At 48.8% G+C, this 19400-nt stretch overlaps 1 protein-coding gene across 1 annotated transcript in view; it reads right to left on the minus strand.

Moving 5' to 3' along the window:
• The window catches only part of ESYT3 (extended synaptotagmin 3), a 57751-nt gene that overhangs the window by 13019 nt on the left and 25332 nt on the right, over positions 1-19400 (minus strand). The window contains exons 4-20 of the mRNA XM_025043600.1: positions 18662-18849; positions 18354-18420; positions 17622-17711; positions 16832-16887; positions 15154-15274; positions 12920-13090; positions 12115-12197; positions 10687-10735; positions 10116-10205; positions 9560-9622; positions 9377-9439; positions 8735-8803; positions 8074-8160; positions 7215-7364; positions 4949-5445; positions 4191-4289; positions 3537-3668 (exon numbers count right to left, since the gene is read on the minus strand). Of these exons, the coding sequence (XP_024899368.1) occupies positions 3537-3668; positions 4191-4289; positions 4949-5445; positions 7215-7364; positions 8074-8160; positions 8735-8803; positions 9377-9439; positions 9560-9622; positions 10116-10205; positions 10687-10735; positions 12115-12197; positions 12920-13090; positions 15154-15274; positions 16832-16887; positions 17622-17711; positions 18354-18420; positions 18662-18849 (2075 nt within the window). The remainder of the gene's footprint in view (positions 1-3536; positions 3669-4190; positions 4290-4948; positions 5446-7214; positions 7365-8073; positions 8161-8734; positions 8804-9376; positions 9440-9559; positions 9623-10115; positions 10206-10686; positions 10736-12114; positions 12198-12919; positions 13091-15153; positions 15275-16831; positions 16888-17621; positions 17712-18353; positions 18421-18661; positions 18850-19400) is intronic.

The following is a 19400-nucleotide window of genomic DNA, read 5'->3' on the forward strand; positions in this document are numbered from 1 at the left end:
ATACTACCATTTGTAACAACATGGATGGACCTTAAACTAATCATACTAAGTGAAATAAACCAGACAGAAAAAGTTGAAAATCACATATCACTTACATAGGGATATAAACCTAAAAGCAACAAATGAACAAGACAAACAAAGACTCATGGACATGGACTATAGACTAGTAGTTACAAGAGGGTAGGGGGTATGGGAGGACAGGGGAGGTGGATGGGGTAAAGAAGGCCAAATATGGGGGCGTAGAGAGAGGGTGAAGTGGGTAAAGGGTATCAAATATATGGTAGCTGAAGGAAACCGGACTTTGAGTGGTAAACACACAATAGAATATACAGATGCCAAATTATAATGTTTAAAGTTTAAATTAAACTTAATTTAAAAAAATAAAGACTAAAAAGGTAATAAGACAAAGATGGATATTTTATAATGATAAAGTGGAAATCATCAAGAAGATATAACATACATATGTACCTGTTGGGAGCTCCAAAATATATAGAGCAGTTACTAACAGACTTATAGGGAGAAACTGACAAAAATACAATTACAGGTGACCTGAATGCCCCATTGACAACAATGGATAGATCATCGAAACAGAAAGTTAGCAAGGAAATATTGGCCTTACATGACACATTATACCGAATGGACATCATTGATATTTATAGAACTTTCCATCCTCAAACTACAGAATGTACACATTTCTCATATGTACATGGAACATTCTCAAGGATCAATCATGTCGAGGTACAAACTAGTCACAAATTTTTGAGCTCAAGGGTATGAAACTGGAAATTACAAGAAAAAACTAGAGAAACCATGAATATGTGGAGATTAAACAATGTGCTACTGTACAACAATTGGGTCAGAGAAGAAATAAAAGATCAGAAGATACATAGAGATAAATGAAAATTAAAATATGGCATACTAAAATTTGGGGCATTCAGCCAGTGGTACTAAGAGGGAAGTTTATAGCATTACAGGCCTATCTCAAGAAAGAAGAAAAATCTCAAATAATCTAACATTACACCTTAAAGAACTAGAAAAAGGAAATAAAAATTAGAGCCCAAAAAATGAAGTAGAGAAAAGATAATAGAAAAAAAATCAATGAAACAAAACGCTGGTTCTTTGAAAAGATAAAATGGACAAACCTCTAGCTAGACTCACTAAGAAAAAAAAAATCAGAAATGAAAGAGAAGTTACATTGGACACCACAGAAATACAAAGGATTATACAAGGATACTATGAAGGCTATACGCCACCAAATTCAATAACCTAGAAGAAACGAACAAATTTTCACAAATATATAACCTTTCTGGATTGAACCATGAAGAACGGGAAAACCTAAAAAGACCAGTCACTGGTAAGGAAATTGAAATAATCACAAAACTCCCAAAAACAAAAGTGCAGGACCAGATGGTTTCACTGGTGAGTTCTGCCAAACAAAGATTAAATACCTATCTTTATCAAACTTTTCCAAGAAATTCAAGAAGTAGGAATACTTTCTAACTCATTTTATGAGGCCAAAACTGCATACAACAATACATGAAAAGGACAATACATCATAATCAAGTGGGGTTCATTCCAGGGATGCAAGGATGGTTCAATATACATAACTGATGTGTTATACCACTAACAAAATGAAGGATAAAAGTCATATAATCACGTCAGATTCAGAAGAAGCATTTGACAAGATACAACATCCATTTATGATAAAAACACTAAAAAATGGGTATAGAAGGAAAGTACCTCCACATAGTAAAGGCTACATATGACAAACCCTCAGCTAATATACTCAGTGGTGAAAAACTGAAAGCTTTTCCTCTAAGTTCAGGAACAAGACAAGGATGCCTCGCTCTTCACTGTTATTCAACAGAATACTGGAAGTCCTATGAAGAGCAGTTAAGCAAGAAGAAGAAATAAAAGGCATGCAATTTGGGATGAGGAAGTAAAACTGTCACTATTTGCAGGTGACATTATTCTCTATATAGAAAATCCTAAAGACTTCACAAAAAAACTATTAGAAACAAACATAGTGAAGTTGTAGAATACAAAAATCATACAAAAATCTGTTGTAGTCCTATATACTAACAATGAAATATCAGAAAGAGAAATGAAGAAAACAATCCCATTTACAATGCAACAAAAATAAAATACCTAGGAATAAACCTAAGAAAACAGGTGAAGGACTTTTATAATGAAAACTACAAGACATTGTTGAAAAAAATTGTAGATGACAAGGAAATTAAAAAATATTCTGTGTTCATGGATTGGAAGATTTAACTTTGTTGAAATGGCCATATTACCAAAAGCAATATATAGATTTAATGCAGTCCCTATCAAAATCCCAATGGCCTTTCTTACAGAAGTAGAACCTACAATCCTCATATTTGTATGGAACAATAAAAGACCCTGAATAGCCAAAGAAGTCCTGAGAATAAAAGAACAAAGCCAGAGGAATCACACTCTCTGACTTCAAACTATACTGCAAAGCTACAGTAATCAACACAGTACAGTAGTGGCACACAGATCAATGGAACAGAATTGAGAGCCCTGCTATAAACCCACACATATATGGACAATTTTTGACAAACGAACCAAAAACATACAAGAGAGGAGAGCCAAAAACATACAAGAAAGGAAAGTCTCCTCAATAAATGGTGTTGAGAAAACTGGAAAGCCACATACAAAAGAATGAAACTAGACTGCTGACACCATACATAATCATTAATTCAAAATGGATTAAAGACTTGAATATAAGGCCTGAAATAGTAAGATAGATACATAGAAGAACACGGGAACTTATGGACCTTGGTCTCAGAGTGGTCTTTGGGAAATTGATCTCAAAGGCAAGGGAAGTAAAAGCTAAAATGCATAGTTAATCCAAGATAAGAGGAAACCAAAATTATCAGGTATATATTTTTATGCTGGCTAGAAATGTCTTCTCTTAACATCTTCAAGCAGAAGGAAGCAATGATGAAATTTTGACTCTGTACCTTGAGGTCAACTTGAAATCAGAATATTTAGGATAAGACTCGCCACCACAGACCCATCAAAAACAAGGACTGTGATAAGAATCTACCAGTCTTGTCCCCAAGGACATAGGTGGACAAGTATGGGAAGATCTGTGTTACCTGTCACCTATGCTTTTTGACAGGAGATAAGACAGGCCAAAGAGCTTATAGCTTTGGAGAAAATTTTAGGTACTTAGATTCAGGGTATGTTTAACTGCTGCTTTAAAACAGATTCAGAGAAAATACTGCCAAAGAGGCTTCATTTAAAGAGAAAGGGTATGGAGCATTTCATAATCAGGAACTAAAGTTTTGTCCCGATAGGTAAGAAAAGTGGGTAGCTGTTTTGCTAAACTGCCCTGGCAGTCCTTTTCTCCCACTAAAGTGTATAGAGGCTTCATGAAGGCACAGACCATGCTGTCCCATTCAACCCTAACCCTTCACAGCATCTGGAATGCTGCCAGGCACACGACAGGTGCTCAGCAAATACCTGAGTGGATGAGGCACTCTAGACAGGCCAACTGGCCCACTTACGTCTCATCAAACAGGGGTTCCAGGGTCTTCCTCTTCACTGAGGTCTTCTTACGACTAGCCCACCTCCTTTCTGGCAACAAGTAGACACGGACATAGGGATCAGCTCCACTGCTGGTACAGGGTGTCAGGTTTCTGATTTGGATTCAAAAACATTAAAGAAAAAAAGGTCCTGGTTTTGAAACACTGAAAATACTCATTTGGAGAAAGCCGTACTTGCCATTCAGCTTTAGATGGCCTGGAGGATAAAAATGCCCAGTAGTTTAGATGACCAAAAAAGCAAGTCTATAAAATTTGAAGGACAGAACATCAGGTGCATGGTTTTGAAAACATGCAATTTCGTAAATTTTGGAGTAGAGCCGAGTACTTTACATCTTAACAGAAGTTGAAGGTTCCCACTTGAGAAAATGCACTGGCTCCCACTACCCCAGGTAGTTCTGCCGTGCTTATGTCTGAGCAAAGCCCTTGGCTCTGGAGCCCGTCAACACACCACTGAGGACCTTGTCACTCATAGCATGCTGTCCTTGAAACCTCACTCCTTCCCATTGTCTACCTTGGGGCTCCCCACCCCTGCCATTGCTCCAGGTGCCCCTACTCTTGAATTTTTGGTCACTGGATGCTCCCAAAGGACCTTTTCTGGCCCCAGCATCCCTTTACCTGCAGCCATTGATTAGCACGCTGAGGCAGCGCCGCAGACACACATAGCGCACTGTGAGCTGAATCTCACCCAGCCTTCGCTGCCTGTGATCCCCGCCTCTGCAAAGAAAGGGCGTATCACTTCTCTTGCTGTTACAAGTGTTGGCCTCTCCCCTGACCCCCTAGATAGAGCATGGGTTAAAGAACCTCAGTCAGGTTTCTTTCAGTTGGAAGTCAGTTCCATCCAACATTCACATATAATTATCCTACGTCATGATAGGAAGAGCATGAACCCAGAGTGGGATCTGCCTTTGTATCACGATTTCTTGTGGGATCGTAGGTGAGTTATTCGACCTTTATGATAGTAAGTTCTATCTCATAGGGTTACTGTGAGGATTGAATTAAATAACGCGCTAAGCCCATAGTAAACACTTAAGTGGCAGTCACTGATTACATAATTCCATATTCTAAGCTTCCCATATCATCCCAGTGTAACTCTTTAAAATTCAGGAAATGGTTCTGCTTTAAGGAAACTTAACCAAAATCTAGCATCTCTTTTGTAGTTGGTGTGTAGCTAGAGCCACACCAGACTGTCTGGTACACACATGCTCTCCCATTACCCCTCTGTTCTTTCTGCCCCACCATGCCTGACTCTGAGGAAGCCATTTTGTGAAAAACCAGAATTTGCACAGAAAAGTAAGATTATATCTACTTTTCCATCCAGGGACTTATTTTTCATGTAGGTGATTTTAGAAAAGATTAAGCAGAGAGGTGCATACTCAATGTTGAGGCTGCTATTTGTCAGGTCAAAGCAGGAAGAGGCCAGGGAGTTGAGCGAGGACATGCTGGGAGCCAGCCTCGTGGGCGGCCATACGAATGGGGAGGCAGGGCATTTCATGGGTCTGGGTGACTTGATGGGCCCTGGAGAGTGGGGGCCTGGGACAGTCAGGAAGATGGTGGCCGAACTCTTCTTCTTGCCCATGGGCTCACAGAACCCTCTGGCACTGTCTTTGCCTTTGGGCTCTGGGCCTGTCTCTTGGGGGGTGGGCTCGGTGACAGTAGTGGTGGTACTGATGGTTGTCGTGATGCTCTTGGAGGCTTCCTTGGTATCAGAAGCAGGGTCTGGGGGGCATGGCAAATCTGCAGGGCCCTCTCCCTGGGGTGGAGCTTTGGGGCCCTGGTCGGTGGCCACCTTCTTAACGAAGAGAGGACCTTTCTTTAAGGCTTCAGGTCCTGTGTATGGGCTCCCAATCTCTCGTTCTTCCACACGTAGGAACTGAAAGCAGATGACAGGGTTGTTTATGGGCTGGACCCACCACTTTCTCCTCCTCTGCTCTCACCTTACCCTCTGGGAAATGGTTCCTTCTTTTTTCTGGAAGGAACAATTTTCTCAAAACTCTCAGTTCCTTCCTGACTTCCTAGTCCAATGGATTTTCCCCTCGGACCATATTTTCCTTAACCTTTCTCTGGCCCTGGCGCCCTCTGACCAGCGCTTCGCTACCTCTTCCCTGCTCCTGCCTCACTAGTGGGTCTTCGTGAAGACTCAGTCCTGGTCACATCTCTCTGTTCTCATACTGGCTGCTGGAGACCTGGCCCACTCACAGTATGCACTTGCCCTCTGTGCGGAGGTCTCCAGAGCTACACCTCCAGCCTTGCCCTCACCTTAACCTTCACGTGCGTCACCAGCTGCCTTCTGGATGTGGTCATTGTCTAGCTGTCACCTTATTCACCAGTGCTTTCCCTAAAATGTGTTTTCTACTTAGACCTACCCTGTGTTCCTAGCACCAAAGTTTCAGACCTCAGCCACTGCATCTCTCCTTTCCTTTTTCCCCTGAGTTATCAGGACCCTGCCTAGGGGCTTCAATTTCCAGCAATATGGTGGTCCAAATAATCTGAAAAATATCATTAAGAATGCCTAATAAAATGAACAAACATCCTTTTAAATGCATACCAAATTCGTAAAAAAGTAAGGAAAATCCCTAGAGTTAAAACCAAAAACAGAGAAAACTGAAAAAGGTTAAGCTTTCCTAGGGTCATTTATCAACCTTGGAATCCAAGGTGTTAGAAGAAGAGGCCTTGGCCAATGTGAGGCTGGGAGTTGAAGTAGGACCGATGAAGGTGGGATCTCGCTCTAGCGGGAAGAAGTAGTCTAGGATAAACATTCCACCCACTAGCAAAAACCGATGACAGGTTTGTCTGTCTGAGCCTGTATTCTGGTTGGGGGCAAATAAAGTCTTTCCTGAGAATATAGCACCCTATAGGCCTGTCTCATGTGAATTTGGGTTGCCTCTTATGAATTTATACTGCCTGTGGGGTCTTGAAACCCAACATTAAAAACTAACATAAAAATGAACCCAGGGTTATATGCCCCTGAGGTGCTTGGTTGCAACAACAGCAGAACCTCCTCGGAAATCCAGGTCACTAAGGAACACTGAACATATGTTTCAACCCAAGTTATCAAACATAGAAATGAGTCACTATGAAAAAGCATCAACAGACACAACGATCATCAAAATTCAACTCCCAAGACCTTCAGATAACAGAATTAACAGACATACATTATAAGTATTTTCAAATGATTAAAGATGAAATAGAAACATGAGAATACAATGAAAAAAGACAAGGTGGATTTGGAAAAGATAAAATTAGAAATGAAAAATAGCGTTTGAAAAAAAAAAAAAACCTGAACAGGTTAAACAGCAGATTAGGCATAGCCAAAGAAAGACTTAAATGTCAGAAAACACCTGAGGAAATTAGAACATAGTACCAAGAGATGAAGAGATGGAAAAAATTAAGACGAGGTCAGGGTGAGACATGGAGACAATGAGGAGGTCCATCATAGAAGGGGTTCTAGAAGGAAGTATTAAAAGACTGGGAGAGGCAATATTTGAAGAGCTAATGGCTGACAATATTCTAAAATTGGTGGAAAATATGGCCTAGCTTCTTCCTGATGTAGAGCAGATGCTTAGTGCCGGGGCAGTCCGCCTTGCTCCAGAGCCAGAGCTCCACCTGCCGCCTCCCCTGGGGCCAAGGGGAGAGATTTACCCGAAGCACCAGCCGCATGGAGATGAGGCTGTCCAGGCCTGAGTGGTCCAGCTGAAAGCGCTGCTCGAGGGTAAGGTCTGCACAGGGGAGAACCTGGCACAGGGGGAGCTCCAGCACTCCCAGAGCACACTCGTGGTCATCATCGAGCACCTGGGCAGAGGGCCAGTCACAGAACAAGAGAATAACCAAGCCCCGCCCTCACCACCACCACTCTGAGGCCCCGGCCAAGTCCGTGCTTCTGTTGGCCTCAGGCCCTATTGTAAAAACTGGAAATGGGACCAGGCCTGGTCCCTGCCTTTAGCCAGGGGAAGAGGGATCCAAGCTGGAGGCAATTATGACCTGTATGAGGCAAGTCTGTTAAATGCCCAGGGCCATGGTGGGGTTCAGGGACTGATGAGCTGTGCTGCTCCATAGTGAGACATCCAGTCAGGACTCAGGGCCCCAAAAGAGCAGACTTCTACCATTTGTTGGTCATGAGATATTAGACAAGACATTGTTTGAGCCTCTGTTTGCTCATGTGTAAAATAAAGATCTTTTTCTTCCACTGATCTTTTTTTGAAAATTAAATATTTTTTTAAAAGACATACATCATCATTAATGTCCTAAGCAGATTTCTCCACAGGCCCTCTGGCTGCTGTGTAACAACCAGAAAGACTCTTTTACAGGGAGGTCCAAGGGACTTGAGGGCTTGTCCTTTCACAGCCTCTTACCCAGTGGCCTTGGGCACCAGACTCATGAAGATGTGGGGCTTCAGTATCCTGCCTTTCACACAGGGGCTCACTTTACCGCCAGGAGCTCCCCACCCCTCCTGACTTAGACACCTCTAAGCTCTGTTCTAGGAGCCCAGCTTCAAGCAAACCTTGAGATTCAGCTGCTCAGCTGCTACATTTTGCACAAAGAAGGAGAACGCCTGGCTCCACACAGGGTCCTTGCTTCGGGGACAGGTCTGAAGACAGAAGAGGGAGAGATCATTAAAGGACCCAGTTGGACAGAGCAGGACACCAGTACCCTCTCCTCTCATCCTGGCCCCCAGGTACCACTGGGAGCACACTGCGTGTCTGCCAAGAGGCCAGACCCACATACGCTACAGCTTGTGGGGAGCAGGAGGGTGGGAAAGCCAGACTCGAAGGCAAGGAGGGCTTCGCCAGGAAGTTTTACCAGGGCTGAAAATCATATTAGCATTGGGGCTCATTTGAGGATGGGGGTAGTGACAGGATTTCTCCTGCTGGACTGGGAAACTTGGGGTGGTGGAAATGACACAGGCTTAGAGCTTGCCTAAGCTTGAACCCTAGTTCTGATGCTTTCTAGCTGTGCTCTTGGGTAAGTCACTGATCTGGCTCTTAGATTTTTGAACTATAAAACTATTTGTGAGGTTACTCTGAAGACTAAAAATAATGTAAATTGCCTAAAATGTGTCCTGTCACTGACGTATTAAGTGTAAGCTAATGCCCTTATCTTTTGCTTCTCCCTGGAAAGGGTTGGAGCCATCTCACCCTGTGGCTGCACACCGGCTATGTTACCTTGCTTGTATATGTCTTCTTGCCCACAGACAGCTTGACATAGGAAGAGGGGTCTCTGCTCACCTTATTCTGTGAGGGGGCAAATCCACAATGAAAGTGGCACCATCAGTATCAGCTTGAGACACCACGCCCCACCCTATGTCCCAGCCTTCAGGAGCATCAGTGGGACTTGTGGCCACCCAGTTGCTTCCCTTTGAGAGAAGGCTAGCCTGGTGCTCTCAGGACCTCTGGGCTGCCATCACTGTGCAAGTACCAGGATCAGGCTGACTCAAGGGGAAGGTTCAAGTTAAAGACAGGTGGCTGGAGCTGGGCACAGGCTCTTGTTCCCCGGAGCTATGGAGACAGACAGGGTGGAGTCAAGTGTTGGCTCCTCCCTTAGCTGTGTGACCCAGGCACTTAACCTTTGGGTACTATTTGTAAAATGGCAATAAAATTGGACACACAGTCCTCATGGGACTCAGGCGCAACAAATGTAGGGGATGAGTTGCCAAGCCTGGCTCACAGTGGACTTAATGAGCGGCAGTCTTGTCATCCCCAGGCAGTATGTGCACAGACTGCTGCTAGGAAGACATGGGGCTGTGGTTGCTCTGGAGAAAACGAGTTATGACTTGCTATCAAGTTTTCAGCCAGACACACACTTACCTTGGCAAACCTAGAGAGCTTTTTGGTTCGATATTCGCCATTCAGGTAGTCAAAAGCATTTCTCTGTAGCACAAGAAGGGTAAATGAGCAACACAACATTTGTAAATTTCCATTTCACATGAGCATTGGAAAGCGATGGGCACAAGGCAGGGTATGTGTGACACTGGCCACGTCACCACTCACCGGCAGGTTGCAGGCGCTCTCTAAGAAGACCACGAGGATGGCGGTGGACAAGCCATCATGGTCCTACAGGCAGATACAGACCCTCACTAGGTGCCCCCAGCAGCAGGAGACACATACTGGTGTTGGAGAAGCCTATTTGTGACAGAAGGAAGCCAGCCAGCCCTTGCCCTCCAGACTGGCCGTAAGATCCCTCGCAACCTAGCTTTTTTGTTGAGTCTGAGAATACAAGGACAGCATGACAGATTCAAGTTAGACACGAGGGTGGATCTTCTCTATGAACTGGGCTGACAGGCAGTAACACCCTTCTAAGGATCCGAGCTTCCCTGAAGATGGTCGAGATGCTCGGAGGCCATCTGCTAAGGCAGATCAGGAGCTGTCTTGTGTGGAGACAAGGGCCGAGGGACACGTTCTCCAGAAGAAGGTGGGGCTGGCTGGAAGACTAAGCAAAATCTGGGGGCTCATCTCCTTCCCTTCCTCTGCATGTACAGCCCGCATGTGACCAGCCCCACTGCTGGCCTCCCCTTTCTACTAGGGAGCCCTGACACCCCACACTCACCTCAGTCAGAGCTTCGGGGTCAGCGATCAGTGAAAGCCACTCTAACCGCAGATGTAGCCGCCCGCTGGTTGTGTCGTTCAAGACAAACCACTGCGGGAAGAGGAGGGAAAGGAAAGCTCAGGGAAAGGGCCAATGAGGTGCTGCTGACCCTCTGCAGGCAGCTTGGTTCTGGGACCCAGTGGGGCCCTCAGAGGGGCTTCAGGGAAAAGGTGAACCAGCTCAGACGGTGGACTCTGGGCTTAAAGGGCTGGGAGCCGTGGTTCTAGGTGGCCGGAAGTGCTACACGGTGGGATGGAAAAACCCTCCTACCCAGACCCAGCCTGCCCTCCCCTGCAGCATGACCATCCCCCGCTGGAGGTCCTTGGTCTATGGGCATTTCCAGGGAAGCTTCTTCCAACTTAGACCCTGATGGGTTCCCTGGGACCCATATGTGCCTTGTCCAGCTCTTGCCCTTGAAGACAGGCAGGCATGTGTGGCTCAGCATAGAAGGGACCCATTTCATAGGACTAGCTGGGCTGAGACAGCCTGCTAGAGCTGTCCATGGGGAGGGGGTTGCAAACATCAACTCTACCTCATCCACCACTCTGTTCATCATGACGTCCCCGAGGCAGATCTGCAGGCTGGAATACACAGGGAGTAGGGGTCAGCTCGGCTCCAAGGAGGCAAGCTGCAGAGGCTGTGGAGGCCTACCCTGCAATCTATTTTCAGGTATGAGTGGGGCCCTCAAGACAGGACCTTATTCATGTCAGAGAACCAATGGGAGACCACTTTGAGCTCAAGCAGAGGAAGGACTGTCTAACCATCAGGGCTGCTTCCACTGGGCATGCTGCCCTAGAAGGCAGGTGGCTGCCATCCCTGGAGGAAGAAAAGCAGACACTGCTGGACACATCGGCTCTGGATTCTCAGTGATGGTGCTGCTGGCATTTGAGTAGAATGATTCGTCATCGTGCAAAACTGCCCGTGCACTGCAGGAATTCAGCTTCCCTGTCTGGTACCCTCTAAATGACAGTGGCACCACCTTCCGCAGTCATTGTAACAACCCCAAATGCCCCTCCATTTCTAAAACTGCCTCCCTTGCCCTCCACGGGATAAGTAGAGTTGGCATGTATGAGAGAGGAAGTAACATCCACATTCACAGCGTGCCTCTCACCTACCCTGACCCAAGTCCAAATGGAAGAGCCTGAGAGCCAGAGGGGAAATTAATTCCATGTACCTGTTAGAAGTATGCTTAAGCTCAAAACACAACTTGAAATCAATTACATAAAACAGGAACCACAAGCCACACTTCTAATCTTTTTCATTAAGATGAAAAATAAAGAATGGAAAAGCAACATCTGGTGAGCTGTTTCTCAGGCGGTCAATTGTGCCCCTCCCATTTTTATTCTTATTTTTAAAAATTACGTGTTCACGGAAACAAGTTAAGCAATACAGGAGTATGAAGATCTACATAAAGCTTTTCCTCCTAATCCCAGCCATCTGAGGTGAGCAGCATGAGCATCCTGCTGCGTAGCTTCCACGCCCTTCTCTGTGCTCACACAAACACATGCAAACGTACACACACAAGGATCCTCCCTGGAAAAATCAATCGAACTGCACAGGTCACTCCCAAATGCTTTCCCCAATTTCTTAATACATAGCGGACATCCCCCAGGTCATTGTTTTTAAAAGCTGCAGAATATTCTGTAGTTTGGCAATGGCAGATTTATTCAAATGTTCAGCCAACATCCTCTAAGGCTGGACATACGTGTTGTTTCCCGCTTTTTTGTTTTGCCACCACAGTTTTGCAACAAACATTTCAGGTATAATGCCTTTATTCTATAGGAGACCTGGAAATGGGACTGCTGGGCCAAAAGATTTAAATTTGAAGTTCTGATAGCCAGCCCCACAGCCCTGAGTTTCCGTGTTCTACCTAAAAGTGAGTGGCCAGGGTTCCTTGGCACTGGGGGCCTGAGCATCCATGGCAGCCTAGCACCCCCAGGCCCAGCTCAGCCTTCCTCACCTGCCCAGGAAGTCGTCCCTGTTGGAATCCTCATCATATAGGTCTACCTCCAGGTCCTGCCCAGGGACTTCATACACTATGAACTGGAAGGAAAGAAAGGCGACTTGACCTGCAGGCCACGACAGCTCATGAAGCAGACCTCAAGTATGACTCAAGGGGAGCCAAATTCCAGCTGTCACCTGCCAGCTCGGAGCCGGGGGCAGGTTCCCACCCTTCTCAGTGCCTGGAGAACTCCACCTGTAAGAAGGGAGTGCCCCACTCCTGCATGGTAGGGAGGATGAGAGGCCACGCATGCAAACCCATGGCAGGGTGGGTGTACAGGGGACAGTGGTTGCTATGTGTTCTGCATGAGACTTGCAGCTTCCAGAGCACTTAACAGGCCAAGGGTGCTACCCGTCACGTGGTAGGGATTCCAGCTGAACTTAAGAACTTCAGGCTCCTGGTGTCTGCCTCTGTCAGGATTGGCTAGAGGAATGGGGAGGAACCGCCTCTAGGTTCTTTTACTTTGATTTGAAAACTTCCAACCAATCTGATTCTAGTGGGGAAAGCAGGTGGGGACTTGTCTACAGGCTGCCCTTCCTGTGGGGCCACAGCAGCCCACCTCTGGCGACGTGGTAGATATGGGAAGTGGGAATTATGCAGACCTGCCTGCCTGTCCCCAAGGCCCACTCCCCCGGCTCAGTGTTGCCCCACAGGTATGTGAGGCCCACGAAGGCAAGGCCCTCCCCTGTCTGTACCCAGCACAACCCAGAGTGGGACCTGGAGGACATCAAGAGTAGCCAAGAGTGGCCAAGGAGACCCTCACCTCAAACACCTCATTCCAGGTCGGGTTCAGGTTCTTGTAGATAGTCTTGCTCCGAAAATGCTGCAGGCCAATGCTCACCTTGGCATAGGGGTCTGACTTGCCTTGGATCCCCAGGAAGTGGTCCATCTGGGCCAGTTTCTCTGCCTCCAGCAAGTAGACTCTGATCACTCCCTGGAAAATGCCCCAGCCCAGGGCTCACAGCTGCTTCCTGGGCTGCACCAGCCCTCAAAGCGCACAACATCAGAGCCAAAGCCATCAGACATCACCCCAGCCCATCTCGCCCTCCGCATGGTTTGTACGGGGAGACAGAAGCCAGAGACAGCGGTCTCTTGGTCCAGGCCACGCAGCAAGTGATGGCAGGGCTCTGTCCACTGCATCACGATGCCCGCCTACATCCTTGGCCTTCCCAACCTTCCCTGCCTCTAATCTGCCATGTGAATGGTTTATTCAAATGCAGCCATTTCCTCCTGTGCCAACAACTACGCCACCTGAGGAGGTTTCCACCTGTATTCCAGCCCGCTCTCTCTAACCTGTGTGTAGTCTAAGCTCCATTGTCATTTCTTCCCAATACCCAGCCCTGGGCACTGTAAAAGGCTCAGCACTGACTGTCACCCCATCCCCCACACTCTGGGCTTTGTCTTACGGAACAGAGCACAAGAATTGGGAAAAACACAAGAATTGGGAGTGCTAGTTGCACTCCTGCCTAGAACTGTTTAAATATATATACATATATACATATATACACATATATATATATATGTGTGTATATATATATATTAGTTAATACACATGCATTTTCCCTTTGACCCAGCAAACCCCATTTCTAGCCCTAAAGGCATATTGGCAAAAATATAAAAAGATATGTACAAGGCTATTCATGACAGCATATTTGTCAGAGCAAAAGGCCAGACACAACTGAGCCGTCTGTCAATAGAGAACTGGTTAAGGAACCGGCAGCGCATCCACACCGTGGAGTGCTACGCAGCTGTAAGAACGAGAATGGGTTCCACCTTCACAGGGAGTGATCCTCAGGACGTAAGAAGTGATCAAAGCAGTGGGGGGCAGGGGGTGAGCTGTAGTGTGCAGCTGTCCATCCAAGAAAGGGGGACCACGAATATAATCAGATATGTACACACCACTATTTACGTACCCGCTCATGTTAGAAAGCAAATAATGAAAAGTCATAGAAAGATAAAGCACACTTACAGGGGGAGGGTGGAGATGAGTTGGAGGGATCAGGGATAGAAGCCAGACTCCTTAAAACATAATTTGTGTTTTTATATTGAACTTTGGAAGTGTACAAATGTTTTTACATGATTACAAAAGGAAGTTAAGGTAAAAACTAAACCCTAAAAATAAAAAATGGGACGAAACTAATCACTGTAAATATTCATTACCAGTTGTCACAAACACACAGAGAAGGACTAGTCTGAGTTTGGATCAGAGCAGCTTGATAGTACTTCTTGAGTGAGATATACCCTAAGGATAGAATGTTTTAGGTAGTTGCAATGTAGGTGATGGCATTATATTGTTATTCTCAGACTGCCAAACGCTCAGTGTAGGATAAAGCCCAGTGCAGTTAAGGGAAATCTACGTACGTCTGTGCTCCCTGGCTTGCCGGCCCCTCACCTCTGCATGCCCTGAGTAGGCTGATGCCTCACACCTAGTGCTGAGGGTGAACTGGGTGCTTTCCCTCTCCTGAAGTCCTGACACTGAAGGGCTCCGGGCCACAGCCAGGGCACCTTCTGTAGGAAGGCCACGTGGCTGTCCTCGGGAGCCTCCTGAGCTGGGCCCAGGACGTAGAAGGCAGCAGGGCTGAGCTCCCAAGGGAGCCCCATGTCCTAGCTCTATTGAACATTAACCTTCCCAACAGACCCCAAGGATTCTTCCATTGCCAAATAATGGGGTCGGGGAACCTTATTTCCCTCGAGGAAGGATGTGAGGCTCCTGGAGTTTCCTGGAGGTGATGGGGACTGCCCGCAGTCCCCAAACCCCTACCCAGGCCAATAGGGGGACCAGGATGTGGGAAGGAATGCCAGATGGGCTTTACCCCTCCTTAGATGGGTAACTTTGGACAAGCCATTCTACTTTCCCAAGGCTCAGTCTTTACCCTACGAGTGTCCCATGCCCCCCACGGGGCAGAATAACAATTACCATGTGAGAATGCATTCCCCTCTCAGCCTGTCTGTCCCCCAGCACTGGACTTCATGCCCTGTGGCCAGTATGGTACTCACGCAGGGCAGAGGGAAGCGCAGGTTGGTCACATCCAGCCCCTTCTTCACTGGCACAGTCACGCGGTTGGGCAGCACCAGGTGGGCAGCGATGAGGTCCTCCAGCAGGCTGTCTGACACCTCGCTGAAGAGAGTGGGCATTACCAGCTGCGGAGGGGTGGCACTACCTCCCCCAGGCGGCCTGCCCCTCCACCCCTCCACCCCTACCCGGAGTTGGAACCAGGAGCAGAGCTCCAGGGTAGGCTCTGCCTGGGAGAGAGCAGCCCTGACTCCACCTGCCTGGATAGGGGAGGGTGTGGTCATTTTGACAGCCTCCGACCACCACCACATCCCCATCCTGCTTTATCCTTCTCTGACGCATCACGACATGGTAGCTAAGAGGGATGACCTAGAACCTATGTTAAAATCTCGGCATCACCACCTACAAGCTGTGTGACTTGGGGTAAGTTGCTAACCTCTCTGGACTTCAGTTTCCTCATCTCTAAAATGAGGATAGTCATGCCCGCCTACTAGGGTTGTTACAAAGATGAGTTAACATGTATGACATGTTGAGAACAGTGCCTAGTGCACACGAAATGCTAGGTGAGCGAGCATTGGCTACTGTAGCCCTTCTGCTCCTTGGTGTCACATCCAATTCCTCTTTATTGCCTGACTCTTCCCCAGTAGAGGAAGCAGGGACAGTGCCTAGAATAGGATTGGCCACAGTAGGTGCTCGGTAAATGTTTTTTGAATGAAAGAATGCATAACCATATTTTCTGCATCCAGGGGTCCGAGATCAATGGACCCCAGGAGAGATTGAGTGGTCCTCCCCACAGGCAGGGGCAGTGCCTGAGCCTGGCGAAGCAGCTGGTGTGTGCCTTGCTAGTCTGGCTGTCCTTCCTCGCCGGGGAGGAGTGTCTCCATGGGGCTGGAGCCCTTCTCTGCTCCGACCTGAGGACCTGAGGCTCTGAGTGACCCCCCACCACCCCACGCACACACACCCCTCCCTGCCAGCCCTGGGAGGGTGCACTTTCCAAGACCGATCTCCTCACTGGCCCCTGCTGTGAGAGCCTCCCCTCCCACACCTGTTTTTGACCATGGTTGGGGGAGGCCACATGGACTTCTCACCACGCCCTTGTGTTGGGGAGGGGGTGGAGTGAGGATGAAAGGACACTGTGCCACTACCACACACACCTGAGTGTTCTCCCATCAACCCCAAGACAGAGGAACCAGGCTCCCCCTTTTACCGAGGAAGAGCCCAGAGGGGTGAAGTAACTAGTCCAAAGTCACACGGTTGCTAAACAACAGAGCCAGAAGCCTGGTCTGGCTGGGTCTGGTTCCAGAGCCTGTGCTCTCTCATTAGCTCACAGGGCCTCCTTTAGGACATCTCGTCTGATCAGAGACCCTCTCCCCGGGCTCTCCCACGTGTGTGCAAATCATGTGTGTGCATGTGTGTTCTGGTACAGTGCCTGCCCACAGAGGCCAAGCAACACTGTTAGCCTCCCAGCTCCTACTCAAAACACATCAACACTTTCCCTCTGGAGTGGGTGGGACTCGGGGCCTACCCCACTCCTCAGGCAGGGAGCTGGGAGGGAGGGCACAGCCACTGCACAGCCACTGTGCAGCACGTCACCATTACCGACTAGTGGCTCTGGAGGGCCCCGCACTTAGAGTCTGTCTGGCGGCTCTTCCAGACACTTACTTGATCCCTGGTGCATCGAGCAGGTTGGTCAGGCCCGTCCAGTTGATCTGCAGGTGCTGCAGGGCAGAGGGAGGCTGTTAGGCTGGAAGGGGCCAGAAGCCCAGGATTGAGAACCCTCTGCCAAGTGCCTCACACCCACCCACATGGAAAACCCAGCCTGCTGGGGGGCGCCTGCTGCAGGAGTATCAGGCAGGGGAGGGAACCTTGCATTCTTGCTCAGGCCTCGGCTCAGGAGGGGCTAGGCCTGTCAGGCCTTCTGCTTTCCTGTAGGACAACCACAGCCTCTGCACATGGCCACAGGCTGGCCTGAACTTAGAGTGGTCTGAGGGAGGGGTCCCCAACCCAAGGGCCACGGTCCGCAGCCTATGAGGAACTGGGCCGCACAGCAGGAGGTGAACAGCAGCGAAGCTTCATCTGTATTTGTAGCCGCTCCCCAGCGCTATCATCACTGCCTCAGCTCCACCTCAGATCACTAGGCTCAGATTCTCATAGGAGCACTGGTCCTTGGTACCAAAAAGGTTGGGGTCCATTGGTCTAAGGTATAGATTCCTCACTATCTCCGATCACCTGTGTGACCTTGGCAAGACACTTCTTTGAGCTGTTTCTGGTCCTGAGGAGAACCTCAAGCTTCCTTGAGGCCTGGACTACATGGGATAGAGCTGTGGAGTGCCTAGGTCAGGGCGGGCTTAGGCAGTGTCCATTCTTGGGCTCAAGCCCAGCGCCTGGGGCCCAGCAGGCATGTGCTCTCTCACAGGGAGCGGCAGGCCTGCCTCTCATCCCTGAGACTCACCGGCTTTTGAAGGAAGAACAAGGTCACAGCTCCCACGAAGGGCTTGTCCACCAGGAGGGGATCCAGGATGATCCGCAGTGTGCCCTGCAACTGAAGAGACACAGAGGACCCAGTGAAGGACCTCAGCCTCCCTTCTTCCTGCACCTGCTGTCGTCAGCTGAGGCCACTGCTGTCTTATTCAGGCCCCATGCCACCCCAAATGTCCGGGCCGCCTGCTGTCACAGCAGGGACCAAACTTAGGGGACTGAAACCTGCACACAGTTGCTACCCCTCTGCTGGCTCCCCAGGGGCCATGAGCTAGCCCCGACTGCCTTCTGCTGGTGTGCTGGACTGAGGGGCCTTTAGCTTTGCCCATGTTTCAAGCCAGCCAGTCAGCAGGGACCCAAGAGTCTTTCCAGCTCCAACTCAACTCTGCTACTTTTGCCATAAGATATTTTCAACTCCTTGATCCAACACCATCTCCAAGCAAAGGCTCTGCATCACCCCATAAAAAGAATCTCTCCCTTCCCTGGGCAGCCAAAGTCTCTCTGGGGGTGTATAGCTGAGCAGGTTGGTGAGGCTCAGCCACCACGTCTTGGCAGTGTGACCTTGGGGCCTGAAGTCCAAGCCTCTGTGTTTGGGGTCATCGCCCCCTTTGCAGCCTAGTCCGGTATGAGCCTGCTTCCCCCAGCCCTGACTCCCACCCCAGGGGCAGGGATGGCGGGGAGGGCAGTCCTACCAGGCTCTACCCACCTGGATCCCATTCACACCAGCCTGCATCTTCTGCAGCTCCACACTGATCTCGCAGTCCCCAATGTAGCTGAAAGGAGGGAGGGAGAAGAAAGGTGGGGAGGAGAGAAACTTGCCCAGCGGCACCCGGGCCAAGCCCAGGTGGTGGTCGCCCAGCCTGAGCCTTGCTACACCTGGATATGGTCTCCCTACCAGCCTCAGCCTAGCTCCCTGCACCCAGGTGTCCCATACACATCCCTACCTCTGCCCTCTCCCCTCACCTCATGGATGCAGGAGAGGGGCTCTAGCGAGCGCACTGCCCACCCCTCTACCACTGCAGTGCCCCCGCCCCATCTCTGCTGGGGTCTCTTCCCAGAGAACACAGAGCAGCCCCACTGTTTACATCCAGCCTTTCATCTGGGTTGTTGGTAGGAGGGGTAACGTCATCAGGAGCCTGAGATCTACTGGTGGCTCTTGTCAAGTGATAGGCACAAGGAGCCCAGAACGAGTGCCCTTGAGGCTATAGATGAAGAGACCTTGTCCAAGGACTTAAGGAGACTAAGGGGAAGGAGAGGATGGCCATCGAATATCTCCAGGACGCAGGTAAGGGTGCTAAGGGTGCCCTGCACCAATCTACTGAACTAGTCGCTCACGTGCCTTTGCATCCTTTAGTTACTGTCCAAGGACTTAAGGAGACTAAGGGGAAGGAGAAGGTGGCCATCGAATATCTCCAGGACGCAAGTAAGGGTGCTAAGGGTGCCCTGCACCAATCCACTAACTAGTCGCTCACGTGCCTTTGCATCCTTTAGTTATTTCTGAGATGCCGCAGAGTCCAGTTCTCTTGCTGGTCTCTCACAGCCTGTGCGCAGAGCTCCCTGCATCTCACCACGGTTCCAGCATCTTCTTGCCACACTTGCTCCCTCTTGCTACATTCTGACTCTCTAGGTGATCTGGCCCTGGCCTCCAAGAAAGCTCTCCTTCCTGGGCCTTGGTACCCAGAGCACGCTTAGTGCCCGGTCTGATGGGTGAAGCCAGGCCTGGGCTGAGGGGTCAGATGGCAGTGGCCCCCCC

Source organism: Pteropus alecto, unplaced genomic scaffold (genome assembly GCF_000325575.1).
Source record: "Pteropus alecto unplaced genomic scaffold, ASM32557v1 scaffold92, whole genome shotgun sequence".
NCBI lineage: Eukaryota > Metazoa > Chordata > Mammalia > Chiroptera > Pteropodidae > Pteropus > Pteropus alecto.